Source organism: Chanodichthys erythropterus, chromosome 19 (assembly GCF_024489055.1).
Source record: "Chanodichthys erythropterus isolate Z2021 chromosome 19, ASM2448905v1, whole genome shotgun sequence".
Classification (NCBI taxonomy): domain Eukaryota; kingdom Metazoa; phylum Chordata; class Actinopteri; order Cypriniformes; family Xenocyprididae; genus Chanodichthys; species Chanodichthys erythropterus.
In genome coordinates this window covers 27922950-27948814 of record NC_090239.1, presented here as the reverse complement: position 1 = coordinate 27948814, position 25865 = coordinate 27922950, and the positions used below count along the sequence as shown (strand labels likewise).

General features: G+C 35.9%; 3 protein-coding genes across 3 annotated transcripts in view; 1 reads left to right on the top strand and 2 right to left on the bottom strand.

Annotated features, from left to right (window-relative positions):
• sgms1b (sphingomyelin synthase 1b) overlaps positions 1-9008 on the bottom strand; it is a 32057-nt gene extending 23049 nt beyond the window's left edge. The window contains exon 1 of the mRNA XM_067370076.1: positions 8343-9008. The gene's annotated coding sequence lies outside the window, so the exon portion shown is untranslated. The remainder of the gene's footprint in view (positions 1-8342) is intronic.
• Positions 9009-9370: 362 nt separating this feature from the next.
• Positions 9371-18424, top strand: aarsd1 (alanyl-tRNA synthetase domain containing 1). Its single transcript, XM_067370075.1, has 12 exons — positions 9371-9645; positions 9997-10125; positions 10245-10404; positions 11278-11335; positions 11425-11581; positions 12161-12277; positions 12403-12533; positions 12606-12672; positions 12764-12855; positions 14329-14383; positions 14456-14550; positions 15203-18424. Exons 1-12 carry the CDS (start codon positions 9607-9609, stop codon positions 15339-15341), a joined length of 1239 nt encoding a protein of 412 aa, XP_067226176.1. The 5' UTR covers positions 9371-9606; the 3' UTR covers positions 15342-18424.
• A 128-nt stretch (positions 18425-18552) lies between these two features.
• Positions 18553-22146, bottom strand: g6pc1a.2 (glucose-6-phosphatase catalytic subunit 1a, tandem duplicate 2). Its single transcript, XM_067370078.1, has 5 exons — positions 21873-22146; positions 21677-21786; positions 21467-21575; positions 21248-21363; positions 18553-19848 (listed from the first exon to the last, which is right to left on the bottom strand). Exons 1-5 carry the CDS (start codon positions 22100-22102, stop codon positions 19346-19348), a joined length of 1068 nt encoding a protein of 355 aa, XP_067226179.1. The 5' UTR covers positions 22103-22146; the 3' UTR covers positions 18553-19345.
• Between the last annotated feature and the right edge of the window lie 3719 nt (positions 22147-25865).

Here is a 25865-nt window from a genome sequence, read left to right as displayed (position 1 = left end):
CTCAAACCCAGAGTACTCCTCCATCCCTAGATAGGAATAATAGAGAGTGAGGAGTTGGGATGGAGGAGGTATGCAGGAAAAACTGTTATGGCACAGAGGGAGTCGGTTCTTTAAATGTGTCTCCTCTCGTGTTCACTGGTTAGATTATCTGAACGTGCTCCTCCCGAGCTTTGTTAATAAAACATCATTAAAACTTTATTTATTTGCTGCTACTGCTTCTGCACCACATTGCTACTGAATACAGCGCCATGTCAAAAGAAATTTCTTCAGACAATACTTCCAGACAATAACTAAAGCCATTTTTATATTGCACTATTCTCTCTGGTTGCACACTAAAATTAATTCAGAAGTGACTCTTATGAGCTGGATACTTTTAATGATGGTCTTAGAGCTCATTATTGATTTGAATGAGACCGGTTTTATTTTAAAGGGATAGTTCAACCAAAAATGAAAATTTGATGTTTATCTGCTTACCCCCAGTGCATCCAAGATGTAGGTGACTTTTTTTTTTTCAGTTGAACGCAAATTATGATTTTTAACTGCAACCGCTGCCGTCTGTCAGTCAAATAATAGCAGTAGATGGGAACTTCAACTATAACAGTAAATAAAACTTGCTTAGACAAATCAAAATAAAAACCTGCGGCTCGTGACGACACATTAATGTCCTAAGACTAATATGTCCTAATACACCACTATGTCCAACTTCGTTCAGCTTCCTGTTAGTGAGGTCAAAAAACGCATTGTGATGACGGAAGTAATGTCTCGCCCATATACTTCAATGAGCACGAGACATCACTTCCGTTGTCAGAGCGCGATCAGACCTCACTAACCGAAAGTTGAACGAAGTTGGACACAGTGGTGTATTAGAGGTAAAAAATTATATAAATACTGTTCGGTTTCTCGCACAAACCGATCGTTTTGTGTCTTAGGACATCAATGTGCCGTCACGAGCCGCAGGGTTTCATTTGGATTTGTCTATGGAAGTTTTTTCGACTCTTATTGTTCAAGTTCCCAATCACTGCTATTATTTGACTGACAGACGGCAGCGGTTGCAGTTAAAAATCATAATTTGTGTTCGACTGAAGAAAAAAAAGTCCTCTACATCTTGGATGCACTGGGGGTAAGCAGATAAACATCAAATTTTCATTTTTGGGTGAACTATCCCTTTAAAGAGGTAAATGCTTTTTTACATTTTCAACTTTCTTTAGTGTGTAATGTTGCTGTTTGAGCATGAAAACGTCTGCAGCTTTACAAAGCACAAAGTCACTCCAAAGAGAGTTCTTCTTTATATTAGTAAGCACTGTTTCAGAACTTCCTGAAGCGCATTGAGTTTTCTTCCGGAAACGCCCACATCACAATATACCTCATTTAAATAATTCCTTGCCTAAGGCATATGGGGAGGAAAAAAAACAACAACACGCAAATATAAGGCTTGAATTGTGTTAGTAGTGTTGAAACTCACAGTCATAGTAAGGGGCGTAACATTTCCAAAACACATTTAAAGCGGTTGACTAATCACAACACACTAGTCCAGAGGGTGTGTCCAAAATTGCACACCCTCGAGGTACTTATTTGAAATAAGTGATTACTTCATTACTTAAAAAAGTATGTTCTTTATAGTATGAATGTGTGTAGTGGGAATGTAATCTGGACATACTACGTTCACCATGTTGCCCTTATCATGTGACCTACCAGCGTCAGTTCCGTAGCTTCACTGCCATTCACAAATCCTCCCCCATGGCCTCATGGGATAGTAATGTATCCATCATATGTACACTTCAGAATCTTGCCTGAATTAGTAGGTTATCTGGGTACTTTTTGCCTACTCTTTTATGAGTACTGTGAATTCAGACATTTTGTCACATTCTGGGGGGGTGGGGGGGGGGGTGGTAATAATGCTGTTTCATGCATTCTGACTTATTTACACTGTTAAAGAGTTGGATTCTCATGCTAAACATGGCCAAAGTATCAAAACACGAGTTGGACGTATGACGGAGTATTTCTGAGCCAAAAACACTCTTCCAAATCCTCACAAATTTCGGGGTCTTTTTTTCAAGTATGTGCCTGTGTGATATCAGAATGGTTGGAATTCCTCGTACGGGCACTTCTCCCGGAAGAGCGCGTGTGCACACGTCAACCAGAGCGAGAGAGCAAGAGCACGCCCATCAACGCTTCGTTCGACTTTACGGAGGTCATCAGCAGTACTGCACAGAACTTGCTCTAGAAAGATTTGTCAGTCTGTTTTTAGACCACGAAATCAACAATGTCACTAAAGAAGTGTGTTTTTTGTTGTGAGGGAAAGATATCATCCAGCCCTATTGGGAAGCGAGGTTTAATCGAAAAGTAATCGAAACCGAAATTCAGAACCTCTAACCGACGTAATTTTCCCATGTCGGTTATTTCATTCCTTTCATCCTGTTAATTCTTCCCCCTTAAAAACATAATACCATGTGTGTAGCCACGTGACTGTGCCCCGTCCGTGCCATAAAAGCAACACTGAGGTGAACGCCGGTTCAACAAATAGTGATTGCGCGTGAGCAGTGAGCCTTGCGCCTTCACTAAACTTAGAAACTAGTTTTCAGCGCGGTCCTGTGATTTATCACTAAAGTAGCTTAGAAACTCAAAACTTATTATAGCATATATTTTTCTACTTTTGAAGTAACTATTTACAACCCACAGCTTCACAATTAATAGAGAGACAGTATGACTAATTCACACATGCAATCGCTCTCTTTACATACTGGTACTGCGCTAATTTATCTTTATCTGATTTAGGCTACAACGAGCAGAAAGCTGTAAGAAATGTTAGGAACCATAGATAAAATAACTGCTGAAATTGAGCTATGTCATATTACTCTTTACATAGGAAAAAATATCCCACCTTTTAATAGTTAATCATATTTACATTCTAAACCTTGTCAGTGAACTATGAGGGCAAAAAAAAAAAAAAAAAAAAAAACAAACAACCAAAAGACAGAAACAAAATAATCGTAATAATCATTAATCGCAATCGAGGTAAAATGTTCAATTAATCGAGGTTTTGATTTTAGGCCATAATCGTCCAGCCCTACTTCCCAAAGAACCCAGTGGAGCTGAGAGATTTGTGCTCAATCATTACATTGATGCACTCTCGACATTTGTTATCTAAATAACCACAGGAACTGAGTTCCGATCACTTTTTTATTGGTTAAAATGAATGGAGATTATCTCGCGTTTTTACATGGCTGCTCGAGCCCTCAGGATCTGCGCTTATGGTTTCATAAACAAGGCTGAGTTCTACGCTGAATTTACAGATCATTTGAAACTGAAAGATGGAGTGGATAATGATCCCGGTCCACAGGTGGTGAGTAAAACTGCATCAAATGTCTGTTTTGTTGGCAATCAGCGCCTAAGTGGATATAATGTAAACAACACGAATGTAGTGAATTCATCCAAATAAATACTAAACTCACATGATCCAACGCATGCATGCAGTATGCATGACGAACATCTTGTAAAGATCCATTTGAGGGTTACATTAGCTGTGTGAACTTTGTGAATGCACTGTATTATATCCGAGAGCTCAGGGGGGCAGGGAGCGTGTGATTTAAAGGGGCCGCAGCCTGAATCGGTGCATAGTTAATGATGCCCCAAAATAGGCAGTTAAAAAAATTAATTAAAAAAAATCTATGGGGTATTTTGAGCTGAAACTTCACAGACACTTTCAGGGGACACCTTAGACTTATATTACATCTTGTAAAAACTGGTTCTAGGGCACCTTTAACAAAATGCCAATTGATCAAAAAAATAAACAATAGAAAAGAAGAAGGAAATTTTAAGGTGAGCAATGACAGGAAAAGACTCAGATAAGTGAAGAACCAGGAAGACAGACTAGATGTTATTTATCACATCAACACAATGTTTGGCTCCACTCATATAGAAGGAAGCAATCTTAAAACAAAGGAAACTTTACTTGCAAGGGGAAAATGTCATGCAATAAAAAAAAAAAAAACCTTCAGGCTTCATTTTGTTAAACATTCTCACTGACATCTAAAGATTTTTCCCTCTATAACAGCATCAAGATAACCATTCTGAAAATTGACTGTAAGCCACAAAGTAGAGTTATTGATCTGGCTGGGGAATTTCCCTAATGTAAAACAGCAGATCTCTAAATATACACAGATTACTACAGATTTTCTTATTATCTGAATTCTAAACATTTGCTTGTTAAGCAAATGCTCGTCAGCTGACAATCTTGTGATTTAACGCAACAAAATTAAAAAAGGATCAATATTTTTTATTGTTAAATATATATATATATATATATATAATCTCTAATATCTAAAATTTGCCTTGCATATCCAGTCTGCCACTGGTCTGTCAAAAAGACCCCAAACCCACACCACTGGTAGTGAAATCAGCCTGAACATTTAGAATAGGAGAAAATCCATTAGGATTTTAAACAAAGAAATCAACTTTATTAAAATGTTATACTCCTTTAAAATAATTATTATTAGCACAACCGAATAAACACAACAGTATTGTTTTTTTCATTTGTCTGTTGTTACACTGGAAGTAACACTAACTGAAAACACACACTGAAAAAAAAAGTACCTGAATAAAGATAGAAAATAGGAACAAATGAAATTGCTCTGAAATTGCTAGCAATTTCTCAAATAATTGCAAAGAAACAGCAAGTAACATTAAATAAATGTGACATTTTGAAGTAGAAGACTCGTTCACACAACACTAAAAACAGAAATGGTTTTCCTTTGCATTTTCAGCGTACAGATGACAGCGATGTGAAATCTATCCCTGTTCACATGGATCCGTCTAAAACGCTGTATTCTGCTGCCAGGCCAGTAGTTGGCGATGTCACTTAGTTAGTGCTGTCAAACAATTAATAGCATCCAAAATAAGAGTTTGTGTTTACATAATATATGTAGTCTGTATATTTGTTATGTATATATGAATAGGCCTACATATACATGCATGTATATATTTAACAAAAATATATGTAAATCATTCTTACAGTGCATAGTACATACCATATGTGGAATTCTGCAACACACACAAACACATCTCATGCTTTAACTTAACTGTGTCAACGGCAAACTATCCACAGACACACTCGACAGCACTATACTTTCCACAGTAAAAGTCTATATTAGGAGCACGAGTCTCCATGTGCGCAATGCGCATGTCTCATATTTTCCATAAACAGCCTAGAGCTCTAGTGTCAGCAACTTACCACAGTGAAAACCACACATGAAACAAAAACACAAATACTAGCATGTGAGCCTGAGGTCAGGAGCCACAAACTAAAGCATCATTAAAGCAGATTGATACTGTTAAAACATTTTTGATAAGTATCGTCTTAAGGGGTACCGATTTAAACTTGAGGTTAGAACGTTTGTCACGGTCCTCTTTACTTAACAACAAAAAACAGCAACAAGAAACAGCTTTATGCAAAGTTCAATAACTTTCCGCAGAGAAAACATTTCATTCACATGCAAAGTACACATTTTCAGACTTCAAAAGTCTCTAGCTGAACCCTCTGGGACTGAAGCCCAGCTGCTAGCCTTGTGTTTCCAGTGACTTCCAGAGCACGTACATGCACCTGAGAGACATCCAATTACCCAGAGATCACCAGAGGCTCCAGTCTTCCCACTAGCTAATAAATGTCTCCTGCCTAATCCTAATTACATTTAGTCATTAGTCATCCGAGAACGCCTGCACTGAAACCATCTAGACAAATGCTGCATTATGTCAACCTACAAAACCTGAAACACCCTTTTCTTCCCTGAAGCAAATGATTTTCAGGAAGTTCCAGTACACAATCACGCATCTAAATACACACGTTATACGACGTTATCGAAGATAAATTATTCAAAAACATATTCAACTGCACAAAATTTTATTATTTAAAAAGTATTGGCCATTTAAAATGTTATTACCCATACCTATTTTTACATTTTTATAAGATATTTGTTGATATCCTCAATTGAAAGCAATGAAATTACCACATTCAAGGTTCAGAAAAAGTAGTCAACGTGGAAACAGTGGTTCAACCTTCATATTATGAAGCTACGAGAATACTTTTTGTGTGGAAGCTCTGCAACGTAAATAGCATAGCAAAATGAAAGGGGAGAGACAAATTTGTTGAATAAAGTCATTATTTTTGTTTTTGCGCACAAAAAGTATTCTCGTTGCTTCATGACATTAAGGTTGAACCACTGTGGTCATGTCGACTATTTTAACGATGTCTTTACTTTTCTGGACCTTGAATGTGGTAATTTCACTGCTATTAATGGAGGATAAAAAAAAAAAAAAATCTTGGATTTTATCAAAAAAATCTTAATTTGTGTTCTGAAGATGAACGAAGGTATTACGGGTTTGGAAAAACATGAGAGAAATTTCATTTTTGGGTGAACTAACCTTTTAATCTAGGTTAATGTTTTTGATACTATTGTTCAGCTAATTCATTTATGTTCATAATACATTAACAAATAAACTAAACTACAGTTTTTGTTAGTTTCTGATACTTAAAGGAACACTCCTCTTTTTTTGAAAATAGGTTCATTTTCCAACTCCCCTAGAGTTAAACAGTTGAGTTTTACCGTTTTCGAATCCATTCAGCCAATCTCCGGTTCTGGCGGTACCACTTTTAGCATAGCTTAGCATAGTTCATTGAATCTGATTAGACCGTTAGCATCGCGCTTAAAAATGACCAAAGAGTTTTGATATTTTTCCTATTTAAAACTTGACTCTTCTGTAGTTAAATCATGTACTAAGACCGACGGAAAATAAAAAGTTGTGATTTTCTAGGCTGATATGGCTAGGAACTATATTCTCATTCAGGCGTAATAATCAAGGAACTTTGCTGCCGTTCCATGGCTGCAGCAATGCAATGATATTACGCAGCGCCCGTGAGCCCCTGCTTGCACAGGGAACGTGCCTTGCAACCATGGAGACGTTTGAGAGACGCTGCATAATATCATTGCGCCTGCTGCAGCCATGATACGGCAGCAAAGTTCCTTGATTATTGAAGCTTCCTGAATGAGAGTATAGTTCCTAGCCATATCAGCCTAAAAAAAAAAAAAAAAAAAAAAAAAAAAAAAAACGCAACTTTTCATTTTCTGTCGGTCTTAGTACACGATTTAACTACAGAAGAGTCAAGTTTTAAATAGGAAAAATATCAAAAGTCTTTGGTCATTTTTAAGCAAGATGCTAACGGTCTAATCAGATTCAATGAACTATGCTAAGCTATGCTAAAAGTGGTACCGCCAGAACCGGAGATTGGCTGAATGGATTTGAAAACAGTAAAACTCAACTGTTTAACTCTAGGGGAGTTGGAAAATGAGCCTATTTTCAAAAAAAGTGGAGTGTTCCTTTAATGCATGCAGCTAACGGTGACGAACTGAAACTCATCGTAAATTGTTACCGATTATTTTTTCCATCATCCATCACTCACTTAAATTTCATTTTTAATAACACCAATAATTTTTATAACCCTTTAAAATATCATTTATACTTAATGCTATGATGCCTTAACTCACTTGTAACATTTAAAACGGTTTATTTGATAGTTTTTTTCTTTGGACAAAACTGTAGCTAATTGAAAATATCAGCCACAATATAATAATTTTTAGTTTCAACATATCGGTCCATTCATACTTCTTTGTAAACTTTTTAGAATTTTTTTTTTTATGATTTTAGAGTCATTAAATCAGATTTTGGGTTGAAAATGTTATATATAAAAAATAAAAATAAAAACTTAAACAAATTAAACCAATGTGAAAACTTTCACATTACTAGTATTAATATTACAGAGTTCCCACAAGACGACGACCTTTCCGAGCCAGGAGAATCACAATTCCCTGATAAAATTCCCCAATCTACGATAGCATGGAACAGTAACCTGTAGCTAAGGCCTTACATTTCCAACGAATTTATACGGGGAGAATCAGTCTCTTTGATCTTACCTCAAAGTACCTCAGAAAAAGAAGTCGTAAGATGCTAGGCTAACATTGGCATCATGAGAAAGATTACAACCTTTGAGGTCACAATATCATCTCCAACATTCAATAATACAACATAAATAATGAAACATTTCCACGTCGTATATACATACAAGTCATGATGAATTCGCAACAGATGGGACAACAACAACATTAAACCAGCAGCTCTAGCATGCATCAGGGCAAAAGCAACTGCACGCATTCAGAGCAGGAGAAAGTTGCGATGATCAACAGATGATGAAACATTGTAACCGCTGTAATGTCAAACGCGTTCGAACGTTCAGGCGGTTACATTAAAACCCCTGGAATTGAAAAGATTGTTTAACGCAGCCGGAAACCTACCACGAGCGCTCATCTCCACAAACCCACAGGATGCGTGTGCTTTGAGATTCATCTGGAGTAAGTCACTGTGAAAGCGCCTGAAGACGTCTTGAAGAAGCTCCGCTGCTCTAGGCAGCTCACTCGCGGTCACCGCGCATGTGTTGTGTTGGGAGTTGCATAGAAATCAGTTGGTGAAGTTGATGGATTATTGGTGACAGAAGCACGTAGGTCACCGATAGAGTTTTCTAGGGTTTGTGTGATCACTGACCACCCTGAAGGCGGGGCGAGACCTCATGTGTTGGGGTGGGTGAGTGAGTGAGTGAGTTCGGGGGTGGATGAGAATGGGAAAATCGAAGTCGTGCCATATTCATTTCACAGTTAATGGGCTGTTTTTGCAGTTGAATGCAATTATTGATTGTTTTGTTGATTGCTGAGGCCATAGGCCGTGCCCTTGAATGACTTATTGCTTTATTCTTATCTTATATAAATAATGTTACCTGAAATCTAGGCTTTAAAATAAATATATCAAATACACGGCAAGCATTTAACACACGTATTGACGTAATATGAGTAGTGAACAGTATTACGCTCGTATGCCGCATTTAAAACATTATTTTCATAAAAAAAACTTTAGTTTAGATTATATGTTATTTTTGGCCAATTGCGCCACCTACTGGTCAAGAATGTGAGTGGCCCCTCAAACAAAACTGTAGAAATATTAAAAAAAACAAATAGCTTATATATTTATGTCAACATTGTGCATAGAAGTTTCTTTTACATCTGTCAAATTAAGTGTCATTAGTAATTATTAATATCTTTGAAGATAATACATGTACTAGTTTTTTAAAAAAAGAATAATATATATATATATATATATATATATATATATATATATATATATATATATATATATATATATATATATATATATATATATATATTCCTCCGATTATTTTCTGAAATAAAATACACGATCTACTATCCAGTTATGGCAAATCATTAATTATTTATGAAATTAATTATTTATACATTGAACTTAACTTCACAAAAAATATTGAAGTAGCTTTATGGCTAAATGTTTTACATTTATACAAGATTACGTTACATGATTTGTGTATATAGATATTTTCACACATACATTTACAGAAATAAATAAACTACATAAGAGAAAAAACTATGTTTAATCGAGAGACTTTTATTTTGAAAATTAGTTTATGTGTCTTAACTTTCGATGGTGTTTACTGTAGCGTGATCACTTGTAGACCTGCTTTTCGTTTGCTGAAATATGGCTTTTCAGTGTCAGAGGGACAGTTATATGCAGGAGGTATGTGGCTTTTTATTTTAATAATTTAATTTTTTTTAGATTTTTGACATTTCATGTACCGCCAGAGCAGTGTATGAGGAGAAATATTTGAAAGTGTGAACACTGAATGTATTATTCAATGACAGCACATGTCCAGCAGTGACAGCTGCAGAGATTGTACTTCTCCACATAGAAGTCATGTATAATTATTACACATTTTGATATTAATCAAGAGTGTAAGTTTAATATTGTATAAAAATGCATTTGTCACTTCCGGACTATTTAGGTCAGCTACATATACATTAAAAAAAAAAAATAAATAAATAAAAAATAAATCCATGTCCATTTTCTTTGTCAACTTGCCTTTTACAGTTGGACACGTCTGTTGTGTCTTGCGTGCCTGCAGAATTAAAACTAGAGAGTAATGGGAAAAAAGAAAAGCTGAAGGGCTTTAATGTGAAACTGAAAGACACGGTTCTGTTTCCAGAGGGTGGAGGACAGGTGAGTTTTCTTTCTCTCATGCCTTGCAGGTATCAAGATGCAATGTTTGAACAATCCCTGAATATATATTTGTATTGCATGAGCTTGATTTGAGATTGATGTCTTTTCTTCATTCCCAGCCTGATGATCATGGGACGGTCGGAGGTGTCCCAGTCCTGCGTGTGCTGAGACAGGGTCCAGATGCAGTGCATTTCATCAGCTCTGCTCTGGAGGAGGGTCAGGAGGTCCACATCAAACTGGACTGGCAGCGAAGGTTTGACCACATGCAGCAGCATTCGGGTGAGGAAGGAAGGAATGTGTTTGGGAGAACTATTCCTTTAATCCTGTGAAACATGACATATGAAACAATAGTCAGAAAAATCTAATTTTGAATTTTGAAATGGAAAACATATTGAACAGTTTATTTAGACAAAATATAAAAATATATATCTAAAAACATTTAAAAGCTTTTATGGTTCATATACTATGATTATAAAGCTCATATGAAGCCCAAAAAAAGGGTAGGGCACCTAAGTTTTGTTCAGATGTCCAAACTGAGCAAATTTGATGCATTTTTGATATTCATATGGCCAAAAAATATGAAATTCTAGTAGCTTGTAATGTAAACGAATGAGATTTTTATAACAGTATAGCAGACTACTTACATAAAATGCATATAAATATCAATCATCTCTCTATATCTCCCAGTAATATGTCTTAAGATGATGTTTAAATGCTTAGTTTTATGACCAAAGAAAACCATATAATGCAACGCAATACACAGATGATTGACAGATGTACAAATAAACATTCCTCAAAAGCCTGATGCATCATATTTGATACTCACATTTCAACATGTTTTTTCTAAAAGATTATGTATGGATAATCAAGTAAATCTAACAAATTCACAGTTTCAACACCAAAAGATACGTGCCATGACCTAAAATTTTTAGAATTATACTAAAAGACCTTTTACATACTAAAAAACTATATATCAGACAACAGAAGGCATGTACTAGATTGTAGCTCATATGACCATTTTTTTCAAGTTTTGATCATGTTTATAATTTAGAGCCCTTAGAAATTTGCGAATCAAATATGATACAGTAGGATTTATAGGGTTAAATAAAGCTCAAACTGATTTTGTCGCATGCTTATTGTCCTTTTTTAAAGGTCAACACTTGATCACAGCTTTGGCTGATGCAATGTTTGGATACAAAACTACCTCTTGGTAAGAGCTTTGGTAGGATCTATTAAATGACTTGGAAATAAATTAGATTTTTCTAAATGTTAAAGCATGCTGATTATGAAATGACACAGGGAATTGGGACGTCAGCGGAGCAGCATAGAGCTGGACACAGCCTCGGTAAAGCCTGGGGAAATGGAGGCTTTGGAGGCTGCTGTGAATGAGAAAATCCGTGCACACATTCCAGTCACTGTCAACCTTCTGTCCATTGATGATCCAGCTGTGGAGAAGGCATGTGTGCAACTTCATAAATCTTATTTTAGTCTTTTTTAGAAAGCTCAAATACTGCATTTACCCTAATTGGGTAGATGGGAATGCAAGTGATGCACTTAAAAACCAAGACTAATCAGGCTTTAAAACAGCAGATATCTTCTGATTCCTATTATACACTGAAGAGCCTAAAATCATGTGACTACAGAATGACTGGATTATCTTCAGTGAATCATTTTCAGTAATTCAATGTGTGCAGTAATACTGAAAATATAGATATGTCATATAATCTGTCAGATTCAAAACTAAAAACTATAATATGCACTGTTGGTAAGATTTTTAATGTTTTTGAAAGAAGTCGCTTATGCTCACAAGGCTCATTTTTTTTGATGAAAAATACAGTAAAAACAGTAATATACTATGACACATGATTATTAATGTTGAAAACAGTTGTGCTGCTTAATAGTTTAATGAAAACCTTGATACATTTTTTCAGGATTCTTTGAAGAATAGAAAGAACAGCATTTGATTTGAAATAGAAACCTTTCATAACATTATAAATGTCTTTACTATCACTTTTGATTAACTTTTTTCTAACAGGTGAGAAGCCGTGGTCTTCCTGACGACCATGCTGGGCCCATCAGGATCATTGACATTGAGGGCGTAGATGCCAACATGTGCTGTGGGACTCATGTGTCCAACCTCAGTCACCTACAGGTCAGTCCTTGTGTCGTGGTCGAGTGCAGTTTAGGTCAACTTAACCTGTGAACCATATTCTTAGTGTATTATTCAGTGATGTTCTGCTGTTTAATCACTCAAAGTGTGTTTTATGTACTCATTAGATTATAAAGATTTTGGGGACTGAAAAAGGGAAGAAGAATAAAACCAACCTGATTTTCATAGCGGGCAACAGAGTGCTAAAATATGCTGAGAAGAGTTATAACATTGAAAAATCTCTGATGGTCCTCCTCAAGTGAGTTACTATCTTTAGAATCAGGTGCTTCTCTTCAAGCATGAACTAACTTTTATCCATGTGGTCTATTAGGACAGGGGCTGATGAGCATGTTGATGCCGTGGACAAGCTACAAAAGACGGTCAAGCGTCTTCAGAAGGTAAGGTACAGTAGAACCTACTGTGTCAGTAAACTGATTAATATTTCACTTTAGCAATTATTAATCATTACCCTGTGTGTTCCTGTGACAGAGTAATCTTATTATCCTGAGGGAAATGGCTGTTCTGATAGCGCAGAACTTCAAAAGCAAACCGGACCGAGGAAACTTCTTCAGCTTACACAAGTGCGTGATTAACTTCTCCTGTTAAAGCCTTTAGTTAAAGTTGGCATGAAACCGAAGTTGTGATAGTATTTTCTTCCTTATTGTGACATGCAGTTGAGCTCAAAAGTTTACATACCCCTTGCAGAATCTTTGAAAATGTGAATAATTTTAACAAAATAAGAGAGATCATACAAAATGCATGTTATTTTTTGTTTAAAACTGTCCCGAGTAAGATATTTTACATAACAGATGTTTACATATAATCCACAAGACAAAAAAAATTGCTGAATTTGTAAAAAATACCGTGTAAAAGTTTACATACCCTTGATTCTTAATACTGTGTGTGGTTACCTGATGATCCATGATTGTTTTGTTTTTTTTTCAGTTTGTGATGGTTGTTCATGAGTCTCTTGTTTGTCCTGAGCAGTTAAACTGAGCTCTGTTCTTCAGAAAAATCCTCCAGCTCCTGCAGATTCTTTGGTTTTCCAGCATCTTTGCATATTTGAACCCTTTCCAGCAGTGATTGTATGATTTTGAGATCCATCTTTTCAGAATGAGGACAATTGAGGGACTCAAACCCAACTATTAAAAAACGTTCAAACATTCACTTATGCTTCAGAAAAAAAACATGATGCATTAATAGCCGGGGGGTGAAAACTGGAACACTTGAACAGGATGAAGAAGTCCATATTTTTCTTATTTTGTTTAAATATCAGATTTTTTCATTTAGTACTTACCTTCAGAAGAAAAAGAAGATATTTTCACATTTCCTGGAAGACAAGTTAAGTAATTAGACCCTAATTTTTGGGACCTGGAGGATTTTTCTGAAGAACAGAGCTCAGTTTAACTGCTCAGAACAAACAAGGGACTCATGAACAACCATCACAAATCACAAAAACTCATGAAAAACCATCACACATCAATTTCAGGTTACGTTTACACGACAACGATGTACTAAAAACATAAACGTTTTTCCTTTTCTTTTTTCACATACAGATGACAACATTGTCAAAACGATCCCTGTTGACAAGGATCCGCCAAAATGACTAAAACTGTTGTATTCTGCTGCCAGGCCAGTAGTTGGCGATGTCACTTTGTAAAGCAACATTACTCACCTATAGACACAATGTTGCGGTTTTGTAGTTAACGTGACGACAATAACTGTATCATTTTCAAAAACTTGCACTTTGAAACCTGATTTCAAAAGCTTCTGTTTTCAGGCCACGAAAACGCAGTTGTCATATAAATGTCATATACATTTTTTCTGTTTTTAGTTGAAAATGGTGTCGTGTAAACGGCCTCTATTTTCATGATGACTTTAAAGGTTTTAGGAGTGAATAAAATCAGCATGAAATGCTGTTCACAACCCATTCTACTTCCATGACCTGATGTATTTCCAGATAAAACAAGATATTCAACATGAATATAGAAGGGCAAGATTGAAAAGTTCAATCCATTTAGCAACTTGTCTGCCTTTTGGTGATATTTTCACAGCAAAGATGGTGATAATGAGTTCATGAACATCATCGCAAATGAAATTGGATTTCAGGTAAACCGCATCTTTTTATCCATCCGCAGTGGCTGACATGTAGTTTACACTCTCATTGCTGTTCTTGTGTAGGACACAGTGATCTTCCTGACCGTGGGTGAGGAGAAGGGTGCAGGAATGTTCCTTCTCGCAGGGCCTGAGAATATTGTCACAGAAGTGGGACCTCGGTAAGACCAATACTAATTCAAGTCTTTTCTCACTGGCATTTTTTAACCCTGTTAAGTCTGACATAAGAAATAATAGTCAGGATTTTTTTATTATATATATATATATATATATAAAATAAAATAAAAATATATATATATTTTATTTTTTTTTTCAAATGGAACAATTTATTGAACCTTTTAGATGACCAAAAAAAAAAAAATTTTGCATAGGTTTTTTTGTTGAGCATTGGATTTGATGCATCTGTTATAGTGAGAATATGGGGCACAAAACATACATTTTAGGCCCAAACTGAGCAAAAATATAAATTTTACACAGTTGCTGTTATTCACAGTATATGGCCAATATGTACACTTTTAAAAAAATCCTGGTAAAAAAAAATGCAGATTTAGGTCAATTATGGAGAAACCCAGCTGCTGGGTTACATTTTTTACTTAAATTTTGAACCCAACGACTGGGTTTATCCACATTTATAGATACTGATTGATATATCCAGCCATTGGATTAAAATTTTAATTTAAAAATTGTAAACTGTAATAAGTCTAATTGAATTGTTTTTCCCAGGTTGCCTGCAGAACTATGTTATGTAGTGATTCTTCCAGTAGGTGCCACTCTTCTGAATGAAATGTCCTCTGTTTGTGTCATCATGTGCAGGGTGTCAGAGCTGCTGCAGGGTAAAGGAGCTGGAAAGGCTGGACGTTACCAGGGTAAAGCCAACAGTCTGGTGAAGAGGGCAGAGGCTGAGGCCTTATTGCAGGAGCACAGCTGCAAACTCACCGCAGGAGAGGAGTAACATGCTGACATACAGGTGCATTGATGATCCAGACTCTGTCTACACCAAACACATGCACCATGTTGCGGCACATCAAAACTAGATAGTTCCGTTGGTTGCAATGAAACTGTCTTCATGGAAGCGCACAATGTGTCGCAAGACATCATGATGCACCTTCAGTTGATCGATGCTCCATTTCTACTTTTGATTCACTGCTTAACTACTCAAGCCATTTACTTTTCCTGTCCGTCCAGTAAAAAAAAAAGAAGTAATTTTTTTCATGTTGTGATGTTTTTGGTCTCTGGCCTTCATATTTAAATAATTTGATGAGAAATAATGGTAATACTTTACTTAAAGCCTTTATGTATAATGCATTATAAAATGTATTAATAATGTGTGTGTACATTTTTTCATAAATAATTGTAACCAAAGTTTAATTCATTATAATATTTGCAAATTCCTTGTTACATGTGAAACTTGTTGTTTGTCATATGTTTTAATGCATTACTCAATCAACACTCAACACTCACTCAATATAGCTCAAACTTTATTACTTAAATTACTATTACTTTATTACTTAACAAACATTCCAAAGCCTTCATCAGATAACAAGAGTAACAATCTCACACAGCCATGTTCACTCTGATAATCACCAACAGGTGTGCAACTCCACTAATTGAGAGGTAGTTTCCTAATAAGATTAGAGGAGAAAAAGGCAAGGAAGCAGTTCAATAAATCAAACTTTAAAGAAAATATGGGTGGCCAAAACGTCATGTTTTTTAAGTAATAAAGTTCTTAAGAGTGAGTGTTGCACCTTTGTTCAGCTATATTGTATTATATAAAAGGCTTTACCTAAAACATTTTTGGGGTACCAACATGTAAAATTTTATCATTATTCTTAAAGGTTTAGTTCACCCAAAAATGAAAATTCTGTCATTAATTACTCACCCTCATGTCCTTCCAAACCCGAAAGACTTTCGTTCATCTTCAGAACACAAATGAAGATATTATTGATGAAATCTGCAAGCTTTCTGTCCCTCCGTTGACACTCTACGCAACTACCACTTTGACACTTTAAAAAGTTCATAAAGAGATTGTAACAATATTCCATATGGTTTAGTCCAAATTTTCTGAAGAGATGTGATCGCTTTATATGATTTTTATATGACTTTTATTCACATATAAACATTGATCAGCGAACATAAACATAAGCTCAACCGAACCTGCTTTACCCACGAGTCAAACCTCTTGCGGAAGCTCAAAACGTGCTGCATAACACACAAATGAACCTCAGTGGTTCAAGCAAACATGCTTGAGCTTCCGTTTACCACAACTGATGTGTGTGTTGATGAATATTTATGTGAATAAAAGTCTAAATTCAATCTGTTCATCATATAAAGCGATCGTGTCTCTTTAGAAAATTTGGACTAAACCGCTCAATTCATATGGATTAGTTTTACGATTTCTTTACAATCTTTTTAAAGCATCAAAGTGTCAGTTGCGTATAGGCTGTCAACGGAGAGACAGAAATTCTGATTTCATAGAAAATATCTTCATTTGTGTTCTGAAGATGAACGAAAGTGTTAAAGGTTTGGAACAACATGAGGGTGAGTAAATCATTTTTTGGTGAACTATTCCTTTAAATAGCCCATGCAAATTCTGTTTTTAAAACGGTAGGAAATGAAATAATACTCTCAAGCTTACAGCTGACTGGTCTGCAAACATTTGTAGACACGTCCAGTGCAGACAAACTCAAGCCACTGTAGTAAGTTACAACTTTGGATGCTTCCAGTTTAGACACGCTGTCGCTGTGATCAGAGAAACGGTTACTTAATCGGTGGACTTTGGAGTAAATTAGAGCATGATCGATAATGCTCATAATGCTAAGGGTAATAATTTTGATAGAGTGTAAAATGGAGTACTACTCTATGGATGAGTTTGCAGAATCATTGCCTTAGTTTGTTGATATTGTATTGATATTTTTTTGCTTTGAAGTAATTGAAGTAATGCACACCTTCATAAATTACCATGATTAGTTGATTATTTTTCAGCATTTGGACTGGTTCTTAGTACAGATTGACAGAAAATACTGAATTAAATGTATTTAATTGTGGGAAGGATAGGAATAAGATGTTGACAGCAGCTCTAATCTAAATAAATAACTGAAAAAAAGAAATGTGCTGTGTTGAATCATTGGGCTGTGTTCATAGTTCACCTGAAAATGACAGTTATGTCATCATGTACTCAACCTCATGTCATTCCAAATCCAAATAGATATATAAAAGAGATATTTTGCAGCACGTTCAAGCCATTTTTTTCCATACAATTAAATTCACTTTTTTGTAAATTTTGTAAAAATGTACCATGTAAGTAGTCCATTTGCGTCCTGTGCTGTACTCAAAGTCTTCAGAAGACGATCTGAACAAAATTTAAATGATGACATCATTTTTTATTTTTGTTTGAATTATCCCTTTAAAATCACAAAGTAGGGCTGGGGAATTACATTTTAATTACAACTGGGAAATGTACATTTAGAGCCAGTCAGTTGTTTTGGTCTCAGGGATTCCTAGTTTTTTTTTTTTTTCTTCAGGGCTCACCAGCTAGTTAAAGGCTGAAAATGTTCTTTTTAAATAAAATTAAAAAAAAAGTGCAATGCTTTGGGGTGCTACACATATTGTTCTCTACCCTACTGTACCAAAACTTGTAATAAATAATCTTCAGATGCATATTGTTTTTGAGGTTACTGATGTACAGTGCATATCAAATGAGGAGCATGCTTGTCTCACACCTTGTTTTCTTGAAGATGATTTGGTTCATCAGATGAGTAGTTGATTTTGGGTACTTAATATTCCATCTAAAACAGGGGTGTCCAAACTCGGGACACCTGCACAGTTTAGCTCCAACTTGCCTCAACAAACCTGCTTGGAAGTTTCTAATATGCCTATTAAGACCTTGATTAGCTGGTGTGTTTAATTGGGGTTGGAGCTAAACTTTGCAGGACAGTGGCCCTCCAGGAACAGGATTAGGCACCCCTGATCTAAAACTATTTTAATCTGTATTTAAAAATTTTTCCCAATTATTATGCAGCATGCCATTTTTTTTTTTTTTTTTTTTTGACATTATATTAATTACTACAATTTGGTTTACTGCATTGCACACTTTGCCTCATACATTTTTTTTTTAGATAAATTTGACCTAAAAATGCAAAAGAAAGAAAATGCTGGACAAGACATATTTTGAGTATTTTATTAAAAATGACCTAAAGAATTTCCAAAAAAAATAGAATATTACAGAAAATACATAAAAAAAAAAGTACATATCTTAGGGGGGACAAATTTTGTCCTCCTATATATATCTATACTGTAGTTTATTTTATTATTTCAGTTCTCAAAAAAGAACACTTCTTTTGTCAAATTCCAGACCTTTTCTTCTAGATCCAAAGGCATAAGGGCACATTTACATGACAACAATTTACGTTTTTCCCTTTGCGTTTTTCACGTACAGACGTGAAATCCCCATTCACACAGATCCACGTAAATGACTAAAAACTCTGTATTCTCCTGCCAGGCCAGTAGTTGGCGATGTCACTTTGTAAAGAAAAACTACTTGCCTATAGACTGAACATGTAATACGCATCATACGCATCACCGTTTTCGAAAATTTAGCATTTTGCAATGAGGTTTGCATTTTCAGCCCCCTAAAACACATTGTCGTATAAATAAACGGCCAACTCACATAAAAAGTTTTCCGTTTTTTAAAAAACGGTGTCATGTAAACGGCCCCTAAGATATAAAAATTCTAAAATTCTTCATCTCACACATCACATCGCCATAAACAATACATACACTATAACAGTGCTTAAATTAAACTCTAGTTATCTGCATCCCGTAGTTAGAAAACACAGGCAAGTTGTTCATCAGGCAGCGTTCCTTCGACTGATAGGATGAACTATGGAAAATGTGCTAGTCTGAAATACTGTAGATAGTTGGGCAGGTGCTTACAGTCTTGTACAGTTCTTTCCCAGCTTAAAGCTGCTTCTTGCTTTGTAAACCGAGGGTTCCGCACACGCAGTACGGGATGATACTGACAGTGGCGAGGGGAACGGTGGCGCTCTTGCAGAAAGACAACAGGTAGAAGAGGGCAGCCGTGTGCGTGGGAGGCTTGATGGAATCGAAGAGATGCAGCAGAAACAGAGAGGCGACGATACAGGCGATCCTGACGCGAGCGCTGCTGCTCTTCTTGCTTTCCGTGTATAGTGGGGAGTGAAGGCCGAGTCCCAGACCGAACAGGGTGCCCATGTTCCTCAACAGGCTGGCGAACGGTGTGGTGTCCAAATGGACCCAGGCTGGATTGACACACCACCTCTGGGCTTTCTCAAGGGTCCACAGCAGGTCCACACCCAGAGCTTTCAGGAGCACGTACAAGCCCACCGCAAAAGAGAGCAGGAACAGCGTGACGTTGAAGTAATTCTTTAGACTGGCACTGTAGATCCATTTCTGTCTGTTGAAGGCCTCGGCAACAATCATGCCTGTAAAGAAGAATAATACGTTAATTGTACCTCAAGACTTTTACACAATTCTTTTGTGCTCCAGAAGCTCGACTGGTACATAACTTGTCAAAAGGTTGCAATAATTACAATGGTTTAATGTTTTTGCTCACCAGGGCTACATTCATTTGATTAAAAATGCAGTAAAAACAGTGAAATATTATTATTTAAAATGACTATTTTTTTATTTGAATGTATTTTAAAATGTAATTTATTCCTGTGATCAAAGCTGAATTTTCAGCATCATTACTCCAGTCTTCAGAGTCACATGATCCTTCAGAAATTATTCTAATATGCTGATTTGATGCTTTTATTGGTGCTCAATTATTACTAATAATGGTTCTTATACTGAAAACAGATTTGCTGCTTAATATTTTTGTGAAAACCATAAGACATTTTTAAAGGATTCTTTGATGAATAGAAAGTTTTCATCACTCTTTTGAAATATAAATGTTTTGTAACATTATAAATGTCTTTATTCTCACTTTTGAACAATATAATCTTTTTTTTTTTTTTTTTTTTTTTTTCTTTCTTATCCTTAACATTTGAATGGGACAGGTTCTACAAAAATATTAGGCAGCAAAAACAGTTTTCAACATTGATAATATTAAGAAATGTTTCACCAAATCATCATACAATGATTTGTGAAGGATCATGTGACACTGAAGACTGGAGTAATGATGCTGAAAATTCAGCTTTGATCACAGGAATAAATTCAATTTTTAAATATTTTCAAATAGAAAACAGTTCTTTCAAATTGTAGAAATATTTCAAAATATTACAGTTTTTACTGCCTTTTTGATCAAATAAATGCACACTGTAAACCTGAATAAGCTGGCAAAACTAAAAAAAATAAATAAAAAAAATGCGGTAATCAGTTAAATTGGGAAAACAAAGCATTAAACACTATTAAATCTCCAAATTAACATCAATCTTGCACAAAAAATATAAATTTAAAAATTATATAACTCTTAATTTTAGCATTTTTTTCTCCCTTTCGGGTGTCATGGCAAAGCATGCTCGGAAATATAAATCTCAATCCAGTTTCAGGTAAATTTAAGTTTGTCTAAATTAAAAGAAACAAGTTCATAAAACTCAAAACAATGAAACAATTCAGATTACTTAAAATGTGTCAGGTTTATGAACTTAAAAGAAAAAGAAAGTTCTAAATACTCATAAAAGTTAATTTGATTGAACTAATTTGTTTAATTTGAGTTTTCCCCACTCAAACCAATTAATTATTTTGAGCGTTAGAGTTTACAATGCAGCTTGAAATGCCAAGGTCATGGGTTCAATTCACAGGGAACATGTGATCTGATGCACTCAGAACACCTAGCAGGTGCACTTTCATCTGTTAATGATGGTTTTGCGAGATTCTTACCTGAAATAACGCCTGCAAAAACTTGATGGGGGAAATGAGCGGCGATAAAGACTCGAGAGAGGCATACACAGACCTGGACCGTCCAGAAGAGTGTCCAAAGTGAACCACGTAAGTATCTGAGTAAGAAAAACAGAAAACGTTAAACATATTGCAGAAGCTATTTTGAAACAAACTCCTGGTGATGCGAAAGTAACCTAATTATGCTAAAGATTGACTTACAGGCTCTTGGACGATGATTTCTTCTCTTTGCTCAGCATTATGGCAAGGATGGAGGTGACCAATGTGTAGTAAACACCAGCAGCGCCCATAGCGTGACCAGATGGACTGCCTGCATCAAGAAGCAGATAAGTAATCAAAGTGGTCTTTTGATGTATGATGAAACAGGTTTTAGGAGGACAAGTGTGGTACTTATAGAAGAGAAAGACGCACCTGGGCCAGTCTCACAGGTCATGGGATACTGCTCAATATGAGGCGCTGAGCTGTTGATGTAGTAGGAAGTCTCGTGGACCCACCAGTATGGACGTTCTCCAAACAGGATCCTTGAATAGATGAATAAACAGTCATTTTTTTGTCAATTAATGTCAATTAATGATTAATTAATGACATTTTTGGTTGCTTTGCTTACCATTTGAATACCAAATTGAGCCAATCTCCTATCACAGCCACCCAAATAAGCTTGATGCCGACTGATTCTTTCAGATGGAACCAGATGGGAAAGAAGATGAAGAAGGTGTTCCTCAGATCTGCCGCGAAGGAGACGAAAAGAAACCATCCTTGGGCGTCTTTGTAATGGGTCTGCAGGTATTGGGTGCTACTCACCCCGAACCCATGCACTGTATCCATCACAGCATTCATGTTTAGGTGTTCTCTGAGGCAGAATGTGTTGTAGAGCTAGTCAAGAGTGATAGTCCTCCACCACCTGCCTGTGGTTTTTATACTAGCAGGCCCACCACCACAACGCATGGACAAACCGATCTTTGAACCTTGCACATGTGTAATAAAACACAGAGTGGAAAAGAAGAAAAAAACGCTAGAGTTAAGAGCGTGTTTGTCCTTTCAGAAGAGATAACGTTCAGGAGAAAAAGGACGTAGAAAAGACGTAGCAGTGAATCATTGAACTCATCTGCGACCTCAAAAACACATCCAGCCTCAGTCAACATCTGTAATTGTGTATATATATAAAATATAATATATGTTGAAATTATTTTAAAAAGTACATCAATTTATAAAATATTAGATTATGGGTGATTCTTGAAAAATAAATAAAATAATATTTATTTTACATTTTACATGAAGAAAATGAAGCATATTTTAGCACCAATAAGATTTGCATTACAATATTATTTCCCAAAGCATATTTAAAAAAAATAAAAGGAAAATAAAAGGAACAATTTTTCTTTTTTTTTTTCTGTTTTTTCTATTTAAATTGGGGTCATTTACAAATAACACCCTACAGTGTATATATACTTTGCAATTTAAATTATTTCCTAATTTAAAACAAGTTATTTGTTTGTTTGTTTGTTTATTTGTATTATTTTTTATTTATTGTATTTAGTAGTTTGTTGTTGTTCTTTTTTGTTTTTGCCAAACAAACACGTGTTGTTTGTTTTGGCAAAACAAACAATCTATAGACCTACGTCATTATGACTTTTGAGAAACTAGGGCAAAATTTTCCCAAAACAAGAAGGGGAATCCTGTTCAGAAGATAATCTCAGAGCAATGGGAACCTATCACTCTCAGACAGGCATTCATTTGGCTGCTTACATAAGCAGTTTCTGATTTGCATTGGATTGCTTGTTTACGTGTGTTACATAAGTACATCAGTCATCAAGTTGATCTGTGATGCTTAAGTGACAAACTAAACTGTAATCAATGCAAGGCTTTTTTCTAGCCGATATTTGTGGAGTTTGTTCAATTATATTTTCCTTGATCAAATATATTTGCAGACCATCTTTGACCATATTTACAACACATTCATTTTGATGAACATACTAAAGCACATGTAATATTTCTAAATGTACAAATTTGCAGGTTTATCATCAAAAAAATAATGTGCAATAACAAATATTTTTGAATATCACATACGTGTTTCAATAGAAGTTACATTAAAGTAAAATTTAGTCTGCTGTAAATGCTTGTCAGTACATTCAGCAGTACACTTTAACCATATTTCAAAGACAATTGAAGTAATTATGAAAGACATATAAAGATGTACTTAAGTCCGACTTAAAGGGATAGTTCACCCAAAAATGAAAATTATCCCATGATTTACTCACTCTTAAGCCATCCTAGCTGTATATGACGTTCTTTCAGACAAACACAATCTGAGTTATATTTAAAAAAATATCCTGGCTTTTCCAAGCTTTATAATGGTAGTGAATGGCGCTAAAAAGTGCATCCATCCAGCATAAAAGTAATCCATACGGCTGGGTTTATTGTAAGAAAAAAAGCCATATTTAAAGATTTATAAACCTATGCATACTGCACAAGTCGACTTGCGCCACAAGAGTATTCCATGACGCGATGTTTGACATAGAATGTAGGAGTAGCGTAAGCTTTGACGCCTCTTGTGGTTCAAACAAATATGGCTCTTCTCTTATATCATAATCGTCCTACATTTCTCTTTAAAAATCTTGATTTAGACTTCTAACTCATGATCAGTGTTTTGTTTTGCTCTATCCTCTGCACTTTCGTGTTCGTCATTGCGTCATCCATAATATTTTTTATGATGGATGGAGCAAGGATATTTTTAAATACAGTGGGTACGGAAAGTATTCAGACCCCCTTAAATTTTTCACTCTTTGTTATATTGCAGCCATTTGCTAAAATCATTTAAGTTCATTTTTTTTTCCTCATTAATGTACACACAGCACCCCATATTGACAGAAAAACACAGAATTGTTGACATTTTTGCAGATTTATAAAAAAAAAAAAAAACTGAAATATCACATGGTCCTAAGTATTCAGACCCTTTGCTGTGACACTCATATATTTAACTCAGGTGCTGTCCATTTCTTCTGATCATCCTTGAGATGGTTCTACACCTTCATTTGAGTCCAGCTGTGTTTGATTATACTGATTGGACTTGATTAGGAAAGCCACACACCTGTCTATATAAGACCTTACAGCTCACAGTGCATGTCAGAGCAAATGAGAATCATGAGGTCAAAGGAACTGCCTGAAGAGCTCAGAGACAGAATTGCGGCAAGGCACAGATCTGGCCAAGGTTACAAAAAAATTTCTGCTGCACTTAAGGTTCCTAAGAGCACAGTGGCCTCCATAATCCTTAAATGGAAGACGTTTGGGACGACAGAACCATTCCTAGAGCTGGCCGTCGGGCCAAACTGAGCTATCGGGGGAGAAGAGCCTTGGTGAGAGAGGTAAAGAAGAACCCAAAGATCACTGTGGCTGAGCTCCAGAGATGCAGTCGGGAAAGTCAACCATCACTGCAGCCCTCCACCAGTCGGGGTTTTATGGCAGAGTGGCCCGACGGAAGCCTCTCCTCAGTGCAAGACACATGAAAGCCCGCATGAAGGACCTCAAGATGGTGAGAAATAAGATTCTCTGGTCTGATGAGACCAAGATGGAACTTTTTGGCCTTAATTCTAAGCAGAATGTGTGGAGAAAAGCAGGCACTGCTCATCACCTGTCCAATACAGTGGGATCAGGGATATCCTGGACGAAAACCTTCTCCAGAGTGCTCAGGACCTCAGACTGGGCCGAAGGTTTACCTTCCAACAAGATAATGAACCTAAGCACACAGCTAAAATAACGAAGGAGTGGCTTCACAACAACTCCGTGACTGTTCTTGAATGGCCCAGCCAGAGCCCTGACTTAAACCCAATTGAGAATCTCTGGAGAGACCTAAAAATGGCTGTCCACCAACGTTTACCATCCACCCTGACAGAACTGGAGAGGATCTGCAAGGAGGAATGGCAGAGGATCCCCAAATCCAGGTGTGAAAAACTTGTTGCATCTTTCCCAAAAAGACTCATGGCTGTATTAGATCAAAAGGGTGCTTCTACTAAATACTGAGCAAAGGGTCTGAATACTTAGGACCATGTGATATTTCAGTTTTTCTTTTTTAATAAATCTGCAAAAATGTCAACAATTCTGTGTTTTTCTGTCAATATGGGGTGCTGTGTGTACATTAATGAGGAAAAAAAATTAACTTAAATGATTTTAGCAAATGGCTGCAAATGTAACAAAGAGTGAAAAATTTAAGGGGGTCTGAATACTTTCCATACCCACTGTACATCTCTAATTGTGTTCATCATACACCTAGGTTGGCTTGAGGGTGAATAAATCATGGGATCATTTTCATTTATCTTATGATTTTTCATTTTTCACATGCTTAAGTATATATTCTTTTAAAGTTATTTCTGTAATAAGTACCCTTTTTTGTGTACGCTAAAGTGTACTTTCACAAGGGAAGAGCCCAATGAAAATGAAAACATCTGTTTGTAAGAACACAACACCATGAAGCACAACAAAACAATACAAAATGTCACAAGTCAGAACACCAGTGGATCAATTAATTTCTTAAACAAGACCATATAATTTATTCCCTTTCCCATTTACAGAGTGACAAAGGATCAAAAGCCAGACAGATCTATAT